General features: G+C 42.7%; 1 protein-coding gene across 1 annotated transcript; it reads left to right on the forward strand.

The window, feature by feature from the left end:
- The first annotated feature begins 15,334 nt into the window (after positions 1 to 15,334).
- On the forward strand, positions 15,335 to 16,508 carry LOC115971859 (EID1-like F-box protein 3). The gene has a single exon (XM_031091939.1). The coding sequence runs from the start codon at positions 15,400 to 15,402 to the stop codon at positions 16,273 to 16,275; it is 876 nt and encodes a 291-aa protein (XP_030947799.1). The 5' UTR covers positions 15,335 to 15,399; the 3' UTR covers positions 16,276 to 16,508.
- Positions 16,509 to 17,532: the final 1,024 nt, after the last annotated feature.

The raw sequence follows: 17,532 nt of genomic DNA on the forward strand, positions 1-17,532 counted from the left end.
AACCATCCTTCATCTCCAACTTCTTCTTCAAATAATCAAGAGCCACATAATTGGATTTAGCATTATCAACTGTGATAGTTCTCACCATTTTGATACCCCAATCATTTAAGCACCTTTCAATAGTTTTCCCAATTGTCCCCCCTTTATGATTTGGAACTATACAAAAATTCAAAATCCCTTTTTGATAGGTCCAATCACCATCAATATAGTGGCAAGTGAGACATATATAGTTGAGGTTTTGAATGGAAGTCCATGTGTTAGTAGTCAAAGACACCCTTTGGCCTAATTTCAAATAGCTTATCAACTTCTCCCTTTCCCCAAACCAAAGTTTAATACAATCCCTTGCCACCGTGAGATGAGAAGGCACAGGAAACCTAGGCTCAACCACCCCCATAAAGTATATAAAACCATCATGCTCAACAAATCTAGCAAAAAGGTAGTTCATCCACTATAATCATCCTCGCAAGAGCCATCCGAATTTTCTCAATAGAAAATTTAGCAACAACAAGCTCATTACTAAACTCTCCCTCAACACCACCAGTTTTTTTTGCTTGGAAACTCAAAGTGGTTTGGCTCATGTCAATGACACCCAGAATCTTCTTACATCTTAGTAAATGAGCCCGCATGGATGAGGTCTCATTCCTTCTAGCAGCATTGTATTGCTCTTTACAATAATTGCATTTTGACTTTTCGCAATTTTGTAACCTAACAAAATGCTCCCAAAATGGCTCTCTGGTGGACTGATTCTCATTAACTCTAGCTTTTTTTGGTAGGGGTTCATCATCCACAATCAAAGGGTTATTAGGGCCATTTGGTGCTAGTGGATTTGGATTTGAGGGAGCATCCATCTAGGGCCATTGAAAAAACAAACACACACACACACACACACACACACACACACACATATATATAGGTTAGAAAAAGAGTTTTGCAGGAGGTCAAGGAAAATATATATATATATATATATTGAATGTAATTGAATACACAGTAATTATGCCACATTTGTCTTTCCAGAAAGATAAAATAGAAAATTACTGAGGAAGTGAGTCCCATTCATTGGGGGGGGGGGTTTAGAAACCAAATCTCCAAAAACAGAACTTGCCACAAATATGACAGAAAGAAAAATGACATAGTAGGCTTCATGAATCCTTTTTTCCTTCACAAACAAAGCAACATAGCATGGATGAACATGTAAACGAATAAGAAGAATCTTGAGAGAGGTAACTTAGGTTCTAACCCAAAGACAACAGTATGCAAGGCAAGATTAAAAAACAAATTAAAAATCTATATTAGCTGCAATGAATGTGACTCATTAGAAAATCTCAAAGTTTAAAACTACAATCATTTAAAAGCCCTTATATAAAAGCAAGAACAAGAGTGAATTAGCAAAAATTTGGATGAGAAAAACTTCAAGAGAGAAAAGCATTGCCTTTTTCTTATCAAAAATAAAATAAAATTAAATAAAGGCATTGCCATTTTTGACATTACAAACAGTGAATAAATTCTCACTTTGTTGCCACTTGCCATAGAATATATAAAATAACAAATTCCTTGAAGATGGAAATTGATCACAGCCTATAGCTTCTAGTTAAACAAATATCATATGTGTCTCTGCTAATTCTTTCATAGTGAAACTAAGAAAGAGAAATCAAGTCTCAATTCTATATTAAAGCATACAAAGCAACTGACTCTCCTTTTGAATGTAAATTGAAATAGAATATCACATTCTATCATTGCTAGCTTCCCAATTTGCCTTTTCCTCTCCTTCCTTCTAAGCAAAAAGCAAAGTTTATATATATCTATATACCCAGATTCAGTACCAAACAAAAACAAAGAAAACCCACAAAAATTAAACTTAAATATCTAACATAGGAACCTATTCATAAGTTCGGTTATGAGTTGTAACATTAGAATAAAATTTAAGATCTATTTTAGGAAATATCTTACTCAAATGATTAATATTTTCAAGAAAATAATATGTTTTTAAATTTGAGAGAGATGATTTATTTTTTAATGATTTATTTTCCATAATAGTTATGTGCATATGGAAAATTTGTTTATTTGGAAATATACTAATTTTAGAAATTATTACACACACTAAGGAATAACTATTACAACCCTTTTAGAGAGGAATATTTATTCCTCATTTTAAAGATTAGTTATTCATAAGGAATGACTATTTTTTGTAATAAAAATATAACCAAAATACTGAATAGTTAAACCATAGAAATAGCTATTATATTATAGTATCTGATGATGCCGAAAATAGTACCACCAGTGAGTCACACGTTCCTCGTACGATCGCGAATGGCACCTGCACAACGAAGAGGAATAACCTAGCAGAGAGTACCGGTGTGGTACCGGCCAAACACCCTCCGAAGGTCAAGTTAGAACTATTCTCACTGCTCTAGAGTGCTAGAGAGGGTAAATTATGCGTACCTTAGTTTGTGAGGGTGCTTGGGTTTTTATACTAGTAGAAGTTTGACCTCTTTACCTTGGAGTAGAAGTCCTTTCCTTATAGGAGTCCTTTCCTTATAGGAGTCTTTTCCTTATAGGAGTCCCTTTGAGCGTAATTTACGGGATCCTTTCCTTATGGGGATCCTTTGAATATTATCTAGCGTGGGAAGCAAGTGAACTTGTGCCTGGTCCGTCAGCTTCAATTTACCTCCCTTACTTTTGTTATGCCGTCAGCCTTGGAGCCGTCAACCACGGAGTCAGCCGACAATATGACCGTCAGCATAAGCATCGTCTGTTAAGCTTAAAGGCAATGTATTAAACCGTCGGTTTTATGTCCGTGTGGTTAGGCTCTCCTTTTATCCTCATCAGTTGCCCCCTACTCTACATGTTCGACGCCTAAGACCGTCAGCATGTGGAGTTAGAATGAGAAGATGATTGGAGAAAAAACAAATATGAACGACTCCTCGATCTTCGAGCTATTAAATGCAAGGTCACGTGGCACTCAGTCGTTGGCCTCGTTTCTGGGCACGGGCGTCGCTTCGTCTTCCGTGCGTTTTCTCTTTTGTATAAATACCACGCCCCTTGCCTCATTTCACCATTTCGACCCTGCTGATTTTTCAAGAGAGAATCCGTCACCCTTACTCCCAATTTGATCCGTCAGCTGTCATCAATACCGTCACTCTCAAGGTCGTTCCATCCGTTCAAGATCTGCTTTACCTGTAAGTTCTTCTTTCCTTCTCTTTGCTTTTTTCTTTCTTTTTTATTTTTGCCTGAAAAAACAAAGTCAGTCTAGGAACTTAGAGTATATCCGTCACTTGTAGGTAGTCAGATGTCAAGTGACGCATCGAGTGATCAGTCGTCAGTCCGCGATGGAGCGGGCTACGACGAATTCTTTGGCTCAGGTCAAGAGTCCGACGGCTTTTCTGAATCGTCAGGAAAGGAAACGTCAGCCCAGTCCCCCAGTATTGACGTAGAAGACCATGTCGAGGAAGTTAGGGATAAAGTGTTAAGTAAGGTTGAGGGGAGAGACGAGGAAACTGTTGTTGACGGGAACGGGGATGAAGGCGACGAGGAGTCGGATAGTGACGGGAGTAGGGATGAAAGTGACGAGGTTAGTAGTGACGGGAATGGGGATGAAGGTGATGAAGAGTCCTGTGATGGAACTTCAGGGAGTTTTGGAGGTAACCGTCCCTTCATCCTCCCGGAGGAGTGGGCCGTCAATAAATTCCTTCCAAAGATGAGCAACAGAGTTTTTAACGAGTTGCGTACCCGTTTCCAAATCCCAGACCACATTCCTATCCGTCTCCCTAGAAAAAACGAGAGGTGTTATACAGGGAGGACTGCTGATGTGGGGATGTACGATGCCATGTTTGCTGCAGGCCTTAGATTACCACTGACAGTTTTACACCGTCGGCTGGCGGATTTCTTGGGATTGTTCGTCAGCCAAATTGCTCCGAATGCCTGGAGGATTTTTATTGGTGCTGAGATCCTTTGGGGTCGCTTGAGTGGGGGGAACCGTCACCTTTCGCTAGACGAGTTCTTTTATTGCTACAGACCCCAGCATAAAGTATCTGCTAAGGGGACCTACCATTTTTCTCCACGTGAGAAGAGCTTAAGATTAGTGTCTGATATGCCAGACTCCAATAGAAATTGGAAGAATAGATTTTTCTTTGTTAAAGGGACGGACTGGGTGTGCTGTCCAGATGAGTGGGATACACTGCCCGGCGGTTATTTTGATAACACTTGGGCCTATATTAGGGAGTCAGGTTGCCCCCTTGTCCTTCTTCCTACCGTCTCTTTTCATTTATCAGGGAGTTTTCTTAAGACCGTCTCCTTTAACACCGTCTATTCCCTTTTATTTCAGCTAGCGCTCGCCAGGAGATATCTGATGAACAAAGGGAATTCATCCGTCGGATACTTGGCATACCGCTTGAGCAACGGAAGTGTAGGGACTTGATCACCCTAGACACTCTCCATTTGTATTGTGGGGGTCCAGAACCGACGGTTGAAGCTCGGAGGTTGGAAGAATTTTCTCGTAAACGTAAGTCGATGCCTTACATGACTCGTCGGTTTATCTCTTTCGTCGGCTATCACTGATACGTCAGTTTATTTTGTGTAGAGATGGAAGCTGCGAAGCTAAGGGTGAGGGCCACTGCTGCCCGTAAGAAGGAGGAGGAGAAAGCCAAGGGAAAAGAAGGAGCGTCAACCCCTCATTCCTCTTTGAAGAGTTCAGTTAAGAGGAAGGCTGACGGAAAGGACGATCCTCCTTCTAAAAAGGTAGCCGTCAGTGCCGGGGATGTGCCTTCCACGAAGTCGCCTCCGAAGTCTGGTCATGGTGTTGGGAAAGGAATGATGACCTCTTCCGGTCCCGTCATTGGGGGACCCCGTTGCTTGCTGACCCACAAGGATTATGCTGTTGAGGGGGTAGAATCTCTCATAAAACAGTAGGATCTGGATCCTTGTGCTCAGCAAGGGACGGAAGACCTGGGGGCGTCAGCTTTCTTTGACATAGCACGGGTATGTTTTTTACTTCGATCAATTTAATGCTTGCCTTGCTTTGTGGCTGACGGTTGTACTTCATTCAGGCCTTGGTTCGTGTAAAAGCACTTCAAGACCGGTGCGTGGCCAAAGAAGGCGTCGTTTCTCGAGTTAGGAGGCATAATGCCAATCTGATGGATCAGCAAGCGCAATACAAGGAGGCCGTCCATCTCTTAAACTCAGATCTGAAAGATGTAAAGGAGAAGTTGGGAGAGGCTGAGGGTCAGCAGAAGAAGCTTGAGGAGGAGGTTTCATCCTTACGTGCACAAGTAGAGACGGCTGGGACTGACGCGGTCCAAAAATTCAAGACAACCCAGTCATTTATTGATTCCTGCGCTGATTATTATAGCACAGGTTTCGACGATTGTCTGAAGCAAGTAGCGTCAGCTTATCCAGAGTTGGATCTATCCGGAATTACCATGGATGCCCCCGTGCCGATGACTCCTGCTCGTGAAACTGTTGCTGACAAAGGTGACGGACCCTTTAATTTGGATTCTTTGCTTAATGATGCCGGAGTTATTTTGGCCCAGCCAGCCGTCACTATCCCTGCCGAGTCTTCAGATGCGGCACAAATTGCCAAGGATAAAGCTGACGGGGTCTCCAAGGATGTTCCTGCCACTTAACCCTGGCTTTTCTATTGTAATTTTTGAACAATGTTTTTAAATGCCCTTTCGTTTATTGGGCTTTTTATTTGTAACTCTATCTGCCCCTTTTTATGGCACTTGGAATCCGTTGCTTTGAACATGTATACTGATTCTAATTTCTTATGGCCTCATTTATTTGACGAGATCGTTACCTTTTGATTTTTTTTAACCCCTTTTTTTGTCATTTCTACGGGCTTGTTGGTTTGAGAACCACGTTTGTAAGTAGGGTCTTACTTTTTCGTTAGACCGTCATCTATTGGACCGTCTGCCTTATAGGTCCGTTAGTTCTAGGACCTGGTCCATACGATGATATTTTCATCTATTGGATCGTCGGCTTTTTAGCCTTCATTAGTCCCTTAGCCTTGATGTCTTTGACATCCTTTTTGGCCCGTCAGCTTTTTAAGCCTTGGTGTATTTAACACCTTCATTAGTCCTTAGCTTTTTAGGATCTCGTCCATATGAGGACTGTTTCGTCTTTTGGACCGTCGGGTTTTTGGATTTCTCGGACCGTCGGCCTTAGCCTTGATGTCTTTGACATCTTTTTGGCCCGTCAGCTTTTTAAGCCTTGGTGTATTTAACACCTTCATTAGTCCTTAGCTTTTTAGGACCTCGTCCATATGAGAACTTTTTCATCTTTTGGACCGTTGGGTTTTTAGATTTCCCGGACCGTCGGCCTTAGCCTTGATGTCTTTTACATCTTTTTGGTCCGTATGTTATGGACTTTGCGGTTTTGGCCGCGAACTTAGTAGACCGTAGAAAAAATACACTCCAGTAATTTCCGAAAAACTCCTCTTATTGTCATGCATTCAAATAAAAGTAATTAAAACCAAATCCTGCCCCTTGGGCTAAAAAGAAGAATAGTTGCAAAAGATTAAAGTAAATGATAGTTCTGAGGAGTGAGACTAAAGTCTTGCTGGAATGTAAAATAAAATAAGAAAAAATTGAACTTCGTGCTATCGCTCCTACTGGTAGTATTTTCGTAGGTGCTCGGTGTTCCACGGGTGCGGCAGTTTCTTTCCTTCCAACGTCTCTAGATGGTATGTGCCTTTCCTTTGCCACGACGTGACTCTGTAGGGTCCTTCCCAATTGGGGCCGAGTTTTCCTTAGGTAGGGTCCTTAGCGGCGCCCATGACCTTTCTAAGAACAAGGTCTCCAGCCTGGAAGTCCCTGTGTCGAACCCGGGAGTTGTAATGTTTAGCCATACGGTCCTGGTACCGAGCGAGCCTTTGTTCTGCTATTGCCCTGATTTCGTCTATTAGGTCTAGCTGTAGTCGTATAGCCTCGTCATTTTTGTTTTCGTCGTGGTTGTGCACTCTGTAGCTTGTGAGCCCAACTTCTGCTGGAATGACCGCTTCGCCTCCATACGTTAGTCGGAATGGTGTTTCTCCTGTGGGTGTCCTTGCTGTCGTCTTGTAAGCCCATAATATGCTTGGCAATTCATCGGGCCATATACCCTTTGCCCCCTCGAGCCAGTCTTGATAATCTTGAGCAAGGATCGGTTCGTTACTTCGACTTGGCCATTAGCCTGAGGGTGGGCGGTGGGAGGAATAGTGGTTCTTTATTCCTAGTTGCGAGCAGAAATCTCGAAAGGGGTCGTTGTCGAATTGCCGTCCGTTGTCCGAGACGAAGACTCTAGGAATGCCAAACCTGCATATGATGCATCTCCAAACAAAGCTTCGTACGTTTTTCTCCGTGATTGTGGCCAAAGCTTCAGCTTCCACCCATTTTGTGAAATAGTCGATGCCCACCACCAGGAACTTTAGCTGCCGTGCTGCTGTAGGGAAGGGTCCCATAATATCTAAGCCCCACTGTGCGAACGGCCATGGGGCCGTCATTGGGGTCAGCTCTTCGGTTGGTTGCCTAATAATGTTGCTGAACCTTTGGCACTTGTCGCAGGCCCTGACATAGGCTTCGGCGTCCTTCTGCATGGTGGGCCAATAGTACCCTGCTCGCACAAGCTTGTGTACCAACGATCTGGACCCTGAGTGGTTTCCGCAGATTCCTTCATGCACCTCTCTCATGACGTAGTCTGCCTCTTCTATACCCAAGCATCTTAAATATGGTCGGGAGAAACCTCTTTTGTAAAGGACATCTTTTATCAGGACGAACCTCACTGCCTGGACCTTAAGTCTCCTTGCGGCTTCCTTCTCGTCTGGTAAGACCCCGTTCTTCAAGTATGAAACTAACGGCGTCGTCCAGCTTCTGTCAGAGCATATTTCCTGCATGTTGCTGAGGTTTATTAGCGGAGAAAGCTGTATGAAGGAGAGTACATTACCAGGGATGACCATTTGTTCTGCTGAGGCGGCTTTCGCGAGGCGGTCGGCTCGCTCGTTTTCTTCTCTAGGAATTTGGACAACTTTAGCTTCTAGGTCATCCACTCTCGCCTTTACTTCACCAAGGTACTTCTTCATCTTTTCGCCCCTGCACTCATAGTCTCCATTTATCTGGTTAGTGACGACCTGTGAATCGCAGTAGATGACTACCTTCGCGGCTCCTGCCGCTTTGGCGAGGTCGAGCCCTGCTATCAGAGCCTCATACTCTAATTCATTGTTGGTGGCAGGGAAGTCGAGACGGACCATACATTCAATGGTGTCTCCTTCGGGCGATAATAGCACAATGCCGGCCCCTGCGGCTTGTCTGTTAGATGACCCGTCCGTATATATACTCTATTGAGGGGACTCTGCTGCCCCCTTGTCTTCATCATGAGTGAACTCAGCTATAAAGTCGGCGACAACCTGTCCCTTGATGGCAGTCCGTGGGCGGTATTGAATATCAAATTCGCTTAGTTCTATAGCCCATAATGCCAATCGTCCTGCAGCTTCGGGACTGCTCATTGCTCGCCTTAAAGGCTTGTCAGTCAGGACGTTCACCGTATGGGCTTGGAAGTACGGTTTGAGTTTGCGGGCTACCGTAACCAATGCAAAGACAAGTTTTTCCATGGGCGGGTATCTTTCTTCGGCCCCATGAAGCGCTCGGCTTGCGTAGTACACGGGCTTTTGCACTTTCTCTTCTTCTCTGATCAAGGCCGCGCTAACTGTCGCGGGGGAGACGGCTAGATAGAGAAAAAGCTCCTCTCCTGGCTGCGACGGGCTTAGTAATGGTGGGGAGGAAAGGTAAGACTTCAATTCTTCGAACGCTTGCTGGCATTCGTCAGTCCATTCGAAGGATTTCTTCAATGTTCGGAAGAAGGGTAAACACTTGTCCGTGGCCCTTGACACAAACCTGTTTAGTGCCGCTATCTTTCCATTGAGGCTTTGCACCTCCTTCACATTTCTTGGTGGTGCCATATCCAGGATGGCCTAGATCTTGTCCGGATTTGCTTCTATTCCCCTCTGAGACACCATGAATCCTAAGAATTTTCCTGCCATTACCCCAATGGCACACTTTCCTGGATTGAGCTTCATATTGTAGGAGCGAAGTGTGTCGAATGTTTCTTTGAGATCTCCTAGATGATCTTCCTCCCTTCGGCTCTTTACCAACATGTCGTTCACATAGACTTGGACATTCCTCCCAATCTGCTGCGCGAACATTTTGTTCATGAGTCTCTGGTATGTTGGGCCTGCGTTCTTCAGGCTGAAGGGCATCACCTTGTAACAGAAGAGGCCTTGGCTGGTTACGAACGACGTTTTCTCTTGGTCGGCTTCATGCATTCGGATTTGGTTGTACCCTGAGAAGGCGTCCATGAAGCTCAGCAGTTGGTGTCGAGCCGTAGAGTCTACTAGGATATCGACCCTCGGGAGGGGGTAGCTGTCCTTGAACCAGGCCTTATTGAGATCGGTGAAGTCCACGCACATACGCCATTTCCCGCACGCCTTCTTGACCATCACCACATTTGCTAGCCAGTCGGGATAGTATACTTCTCTAATAAAACTTGCTTCCCGTAACTTTCTGACTTCTTCTGCTATGGCTCGGTCTCGCTCGGGGGCAAACACTCTCTTCTTCTGTCTGATAGGTGGGAAGGCGAGCGATACGTTCAACCTATGCACCATGACTGAAGGATCTATTCCCGGCATATCTTCATGATCCCACGCGAATACGTCTCAATTGCTTCTGAGGAAGGCTATGAGCTCCTGACGGATCATGGTGTTAGCGAGCGTTCCAATTTTGGTCGTTCGACTAGGATCGGAACTGTCAAGGGGTATCTCTTCCAACTTCTCGACCGGCTTTGTTACTGTCCGGCGCTCTTCTATGCTTAAAGCCTGAACCTGATCCTCCATTTCCATCATGGCTATGTAACATTCGCGTGCGGCCATCTGACTCCCGCGCAGTTCGCCTACTCCGTAATCAGTCGGGAACTTGATCATTAGGTGATAGGTGGAAGTTACTGCCTTCCATGAGTTGAGCGTGGGTTGCCCGAGGATAGCGTTGTAGGCTGATGAGCAATCGACCACCAAGAATGTCACGTCCCTGGCTATTTGTTGAGGGTAATCGCCTACAATGACGGATAATGTGACTGCGCCCAATGGGAATACCCGGCTCCTGCCGAAGCCAACAAGCGGGGCGTTGGTTGGGATCAACTGCTCTCTCTCGATCCTCATCTGCTGGAACGCTGTATAGTATAAAATATCCCCTGAACTGCCATTGTCGACCAGCACCCAGTGCATGTTGTAGTCCCCCACACGCAGGCTGACGACGAGCGCATCATCATGTGGATGGTGAAGGCGTCGCGCGTCTTCCTCTGAGAATCCGATTATGGGACCTTCTCTCCGTGCTATCTTCGGCACGATTCCCGTCAGCTGAACATTTTGTACCATCCGAAGATAGGTCTTGCGGGCTTTCTTGGATGACCCGGCGGCAGCCGTTCCTCCTACGATCATCCTGATATCCCCAATCGGAGGCCTCGGTCGCTCATTGTCTTGCCGGGGGTGTTGGTCTTGTGCGGGGGGATTCGCTTTCTCTTTGCTAACGAATCTCTGCAGCTTTCCTTGTCTGATAAGGGCCTCAATCTGCTGCTTGAGGTCATAGCAATCAGCCGTGTCGTGGCCGTGGTCGCGGTGGAAACGGCAATATTTATCCCTGGAACGTTTGTTGGGGTCGCTTTTCAGTTTTCCTAGGAATGTCAGAGCCTCTTCGTCCTTGATTTGCATAAGGACTTGATCTACCGGGGCTGTTAGCGGAGTGAAGCTCGTGAACCTTCCCCCCATGGGTTTAGGGCGCCTTTCTTCCCTCCGGTCTCCTGTTCTTGTCTTCTTTCGGCCTTGGTCCTACCGACTGTCTTCCTGCCGTTCTCTTTTCCTTGACTTCTCTTCCCGAGCCAACAGCGCATCTTCAGCGTTCATATACTTTGTGGCGCGGTAAAGCACTTTCAACATGGTCTTAGGGTCGTTTTTGTATAGGGAAAACAAAAACTTTCCCTTCTTCAAGCCATTCGTGAATGCCGCAACAAGGATCTTATTGTCGGCTTCGTCGACTGAGAGTGCCTCTTTGTTGAAGCGGGAGATGTAAGCCCTTAAAGTTTCATCTTCTCGCTGTTTCATGCTCATCAAGCACGCTGTAGACTTCTTGTATCGATGACATCCAATGAAGTGTGCGGTAAACTGAGCGCTGAGCTCTTTGAAGGTGCTGATGGAGTTTGGCGTCAGTCGGCTGAACCAAATTCTCGCTGCGCCCTTCAGTGTTGTAGGGAAGGCCCTACACATGATGGCGTCCGCTACTCCTTGAAGGTGCATTAGGGTCTTGAAGGTCCCCAGGTGGTCCAGCGGGTCCTTGACCCCGTCATAACTGTCTATCTGTGGCATGCGGAACTTGCTTGGTAAAGGGTAGGAGTTGACGGTGGCGGTGAATAGCGAGTCAGTTCGGTTGACAAGGTCGTCCAGGTCGCTTGATACTCGTCCCTTGAGAGCATTCATCATAACCTCCATTTGTTCCTTCATGGCCTGCATCTCTGCGATAACAAGTGGCGGAGCAATTTCTGCGAGGGAGGGGATGCTCGTGTTCTGCCGTTCTGGTTTGCTCGGGGCGTTGCTGGCCTGGGGCCCTTCCTGATTTCTCCTGTCGGCGCTGGTTCCTTCTTGATCTGCTCCTTGGTTGTTGGGGGCTGCATTCTTCTGTTTCAGTTGCTCTTCTAGGTCGTGGTTTTGCTTGGTGAGGCGCTCTACGGCAGCGGCGAGTGTCCTCACCTGTCTTTCAAGAGCAGTCGTAGGGGCTTCTTCTTCTTGAACGTCGTTGGTAGTCGCCGTTGAGCGAGTGAGTACAATGTAACTCTTTTGTCTAGGAAGCGAGAATGTGCTACGTTTCCCACAGACGGCGCCAACTGATGATACCGAAAATAGTACCACCAGTGAGTCACACGTTCCTCGTACGATCGCGAATGGCACCTGCACAATGAAGAGGAATAACCTAGCAGAGAGTACCGGTGTGGTATCGGCCAAACACCCTCCGAAGGTCAAGTTAGAACTATTCTCACTGCTCTAGAGTGCTGAGAGGGTAAATTATGCGTACGTTAGTTTGTGAGGGTGCTTGGGTTTTTATACTAGTAGAAGGTTGACCTCTTTACCTTGGAGTAGAAGTCCTTTCCTTATAGGAGTCTTTTCCTTATAGGAGTCCCTTTGAGCGTAATTTACGGGATCTTTTCCTTATGGGGATCCTTTGAATATTATCTAGCGTGGGAAGCAAGTGAACTTGTGCCTGGTCCGTCAGCTTCAATTTACCTCCCTTACTTTTGTTATGCCGTCAGCCTTGGAGCCGTCAACCACAGAGTCAGCCGACAATATGACCGTCAGCATAAGCATCGTCTGTTAAGCTTAAAGGCAATGTATTAAACCGTCGGTTTTATGTCCGTGTGGTTAGGCTCTCCTTTTATCCTCATCAGTATCTATTACAGTCTACCAAATATGCCCTTATTGTATGGGATCCAAATCCATCCGGACCATCCCTCTCTCTCTCACACACACACACTCAACTCTATATTGGCATCATGGAACTTCATTGAGTTCACACAATAGCATAACACTATTGTAGAATCTTGTCACTACTTAACAGATATCATGTTTTGTGGTTATATGGCTAAAGCCTTCCTGTATTCATATCTTCTCATCATATCTTAACTTCTATTAGGAGAATCTCTTATGCGCTAAGAGTCAAAATCACAATAATTCATACCAATAACCAATCTTCAAGAGCATTTCCAAATTTTACCAGCTCAAACCTAACCAATGGTAATTTGTATCACCATTTTTTCCTCTAAAATTGCAACACTGAACTTTAATTTATTTATTTTTTGTTAGCCAACTTATCTAACCCATTTATTCGGCTCACTTGATTATTTTCAGACCCTTCATCATCATTTTACTTTGTTCAATGTTACATAAAATAGTTTGTTTGGACATTTTTGTTATGAATTGTCATTCACCAAAAACATTGTACAATGTTTAGCTATAATTTATATTCATTGGGATCAAACATTGGATTGCTTGATGATGCATTGCTTGTTTAAACAAATTTTTTTCTAAATAATGAATTGAGTCTACATTGAAATGTTAATCTAATGAATCTTTTTAATCCACTTCTAGAACTTAGAAGATTTTTATTTCAATATCTCTGTTGTGTTGTGAAAGTGATTGTTCATACCAAACCAATAATAATCAGGGCACGTGTAGGATACACTTTGTGGCCATCTTGATCGCACAAAGGTGACAAAAGCAACGAAAGGAGTACATGTTTTCCCGACCCCAACAACAATAGTCAATAGGAAAAAAAGCTGAGAATCGAATAAAAAAGTGGTCCATCGTTAAATTAAAAAATTAGCCACGTGTCCAGACAAAGTCTAATGGGTAGCTTCGTTGCCCACCACGTGTTCTAAGAAGTACAGCACACAGTCACTACAGTCCATAACATCATGGGAAATGGGCATGGATTAATAATCGATTTAAAGAAATTTTGCTAAGAAAAAAATAATTAATATTTAGATTTTGTTAATGTGTGCATATAATAATTAAATATTTTTAGAATTATTTTTTCGATAATTGAAAAAGTATTTATAATTTTTTCAATTTTCGAGAAAATATTTCTAAAAATGAATGACTTAATGTGTTTAAATTTTTCTAAAATAAATTATTAATTAATATTTTAAAGACACTTGTTAGCATGATCCTATCATTATAAACTAATGAAAAGGTGCTGATGCTGTCACATGCCACCTAAAGGATCAATTTTTTGCTTGGACACGCGGGCCAATGATGTACGTTTTATTCTATCGCAATTATCGAAACGAAGAAGGCCAACATCAGATCAGAGTTTCAAAAATCTACAATAGACCAAACTGATCATTAGGCAACTTTTTGAATTTGAGGTCAAGCCCTGAGTCTCCTGACAAAGTAAACGTTGGTTTTTGCACACCAACCCATACTCTTGTTTACCGAACTCCAAACTCTTTTTGCCCGTTTTTCTCCTTTTGGACTTTTCGTCCATACGACCATACACTAACCACATGATAGACACTAATAAAATTACCATATGTTTAGGAACATTTCTTTTTTCTTTTTTAGTATATTTTTTGCAAAAAAATTGCTATATAATTAAATTAGATTGGTACGTAATAAAAAATTAGTGTTTACGATGAATTCAAATAACTTCAATCATGGAATATGTCAGAAAATTTAAACATTAGACTCAAAATATCAAGAATACCTGGTCACCATACTAAAAATAGAATTTAGCAGCTATGATCTAAAAATAATAGTGGGTAAAACAACATTAAAAAAAAAAAAACTATTAGAATAATGTTTCTCTTTCATAAAACATTTTACAAAAATAAAAGTGTGACTCTTAATTATTAGTGACTGCAAGTTAGTCATACAAAGGTGAATGGTGATTAGACCGGCCACCATCGATGGCAGTCGAAAGGTAGCAATTGCAAGTTTGTCAAACGGAGATGAATTTGTTCCCTCTCCATTCGGTGACTAAACTGTCACCAACAACAATAGTTGGGAAAACATCAATTTTAAAGGTACTTAAATATTTGTATATCACACTAAAGGTATATTTGAGATTTGCTCATTTTGTTGAAATTGAAAAATTTTTATTAAAAATATTGTAAATAAAGGTAAAAATTAGCTGAAATAGTATAGTGAGATCCATAAATAATATCAAAAAGTAAACTGAATAATAAAATAAGTTGACAAAAATAATCTTTACTGAACGGACACTAAATATTCAAGAATATTTTCTTAAAAAATGTTTTCGGTGTTACAGCCAGACCAACAAGCTATATTGTATTCCCCAAACGAAAAAAACCGAGAAAAGCGTTGTGTATCTAAAAAACACTACCAAAAGTGCAAAACACAATCAACTAAAATACTGTAATAAATTTAATCTAGGAATTACACGTGTAACCCAACCCTAATCCCACGTGTGGAATATTACTAGTAGAGCGAAAAAAAAAGCGGATAAATCAAGTGGACTCGTGTCAAAACGCGCAAAAAGAGTCCAACACGTAGAACTAGAACCTGAGATATTTTTGAGCCACTTAAAAAGATCTTTTGAGAATCAGAGTCCCCAGTGGGACACGTGTCCATGATTCCCCGCCTTCAAATCCAAAACCTGACGTAACTCCTCGATTCTCTATCACAGTGTCTCAGCAATACAATACCAACACGCGTCCCTAAGCCAATAAAAAATCGACACGTTAGTATTTCCTAAACCAGTATCTAAGGCACTGTACGAACCAATCCACGCACGCCACGTTTTCCCTAAAATAACCGTATATATAGGAAGCCCGTTAGGAAATAAGAAACCGTTGAAAACTTGGATTAGGATTAGGATGAGTGCCAACGCTAACACGCGACTCCGACCGAGTCGAGGCTCCGAGTCGGACGAGTCAGGCATTATCAACGAGCGAGTGCTGGTTTTGATCTTCGAGTCGATCAAATGGGACATACATACTCTGTGTTCGACTTCCTCAGTGAACCGGAAGCTACGGGCCATAGCGAACCGGCTTCTCTGGCGCGAGCTCTGCGTTCATCGCGCTCCGAGAATGGTATCCACATTGGCCAGCGGGTCGACCAACAACCGGATCGGCGGTGGATGGCACGCGCTGGCGAAGCTCCTTTTCTTCTGCTGCGGGAGCGAGTCGACTCGGAATTTCAAGCTGAGTCGGGACTTGCCGGGTCACTTCGTGAAGGCCTCGCGGTTTTCGAAAACTTCGGGTCGGAGTTTTCTGAGCAAGAAATGCCGGGGCGATTTGTTGTACGTTAGTGACCCGTGTGAGCACCCGAACCCGAGTGGCGGTGGCAAGGAAGATGATTTGGGGGTTTATAGAGGGGTGTTTAAGGGATTCTTGAAATCGAGGACGAGAGCGTGTTTGATCGGACGGCAGGTAGAGCTCGAGGAAAAGGTGAGGTGTCCTTATTGTGGGGCCCCAGTGTGGAGCATGACTTCGGCTCGGCTTGTTCCCAAAAGTGCGGCTCGGCGGCTCGGCTCACATCACGGTGGATTGGAGTACTTTGTCTGTGTTAATGGGCATTTGCATGGTTCGTGCTGGCTCGTCCCTCTGTCGTCCGATGAGGATGAGGATGAGGATGATCTTGATCTTGATCTTGATGATGACGTGGACGGTGACGATGAGGATGAAACTGGGGCCCATGAGGTTGATCACATGGTGGTTAGTGGGAGTGCGAGTTCACGAGAGGAATATTAACTTCAGTTGCTTCCACGTGGCAGGGGGGGGCTTTGAATTTGATTTTGATTCTGTGATTTGGTGGGAAATGATGACATGGAGAGAGTAGATGATTTGGATTTTGGAGTTAGGTTGACGTGGAATATTGGGTTTTTAGGTTTTTTTTTTTTTGAGAATTTTTTCCCGGTGTGCTACTTTTTTGGGTTACCTTAACTTTCTCAGATCAATATAAATGAGTTTCGGATATGGGCAAATTGATGTGCAGTAACAAAGGTGTAGTATATTAGAGTATCTCTAGCATATTTTTCAAATTTGTACTGTGATATTGAAGAACACTTTTGTATTGTTTGGAGTGATTTTTACTTTTTTTTTTTTTTTTTTAGTTATCTATTTTTTAAAATACACTTTTTAGCCGATTTTTTATTTTATTTTTTATTTTATTTAAATATTATTTCTTTATTTATTTTTTATTTATTTTTTAACAACTTTATATTTTTTAATATTTTTTTATTCAATATATGATTATTATAATAGAAAAAACATTTGGAAGATGTACATAGTCCATCAGATTTGGTAAGTTACTATTTATGAGCCAAAAAAAAATTTAGAATTTAGAGAATTTATTGGAGATATTTTTTTTTTTTGTCTCATTCTCTATTATTTTACTTTTAGTTACACTATTAGAGATGTTTTTAGTAGATCTTTTAACAAAATGGTAATAATTGAGTAGTTTCAGAACAATGCATCAGACTCTTATAACAAGGATAAGTCCCACTGCGAGAGTTTGGAAGATTGCACCGGGACTACCAATAATTTTTCTTAACTAAAGCAAACACGTTGTTGCATTAGCCAATGAAATATAAATGGTGTTTGAAACTTTGAATTTAATTGGGAAACTAAATATACTACACCCAAATTACCATTCCTACTTTTGACCCTTCTTTTATATTGTTACGTTTCATTTTTTGTATGAGTTGAGTCAAGCTGTTATGTTGTTCATGTGATTGGTTCTGCTTCCTTTGTAGCCAGTTCTTAGTTTTCGTCTGTTCAATAAAGATTTCTTATTATCAAAAAAAAAAAAAAAAAAAAAAATGTTGTTCATGTGATATTGAAGTGGATTTTAATTTTAAAATTTCGTTTTTCTGATGACAACTTGACATTTGTAGTGTTTCTTTATAATCAGTATTGACAGTTATCTGGACTGTCAGGAGAATATGGGGTTGGATATTTGGAGGGTTGGGATTTTTTTATTTTATTTTTAAAGAAAGTAAGGATATA

This window comes from Quercus lobata, chromosome 12 (assembly GCF_001633185.2).
Source record: "Quercus lobata isolate SW786 chromosome 12, ValleyOak3.0 Primary Assembly, whole genome shotgun sequence".
Taxonomy (NCBI): Eukaryota; Viridiplantae; Streptophyta; class Magnoliopsida; order Fagales; family Fagaceae; genus Quercus; species Quercus lobata.

Coding starts and splice junctions, on each gene's coding strand:
- LOC115971859 (XM_031091939.1), top strand. CDS start 15,400: ATGAGTGCCAACGCTAACACGCGACTCCGACCGAGTCGAGGCTCCGAG.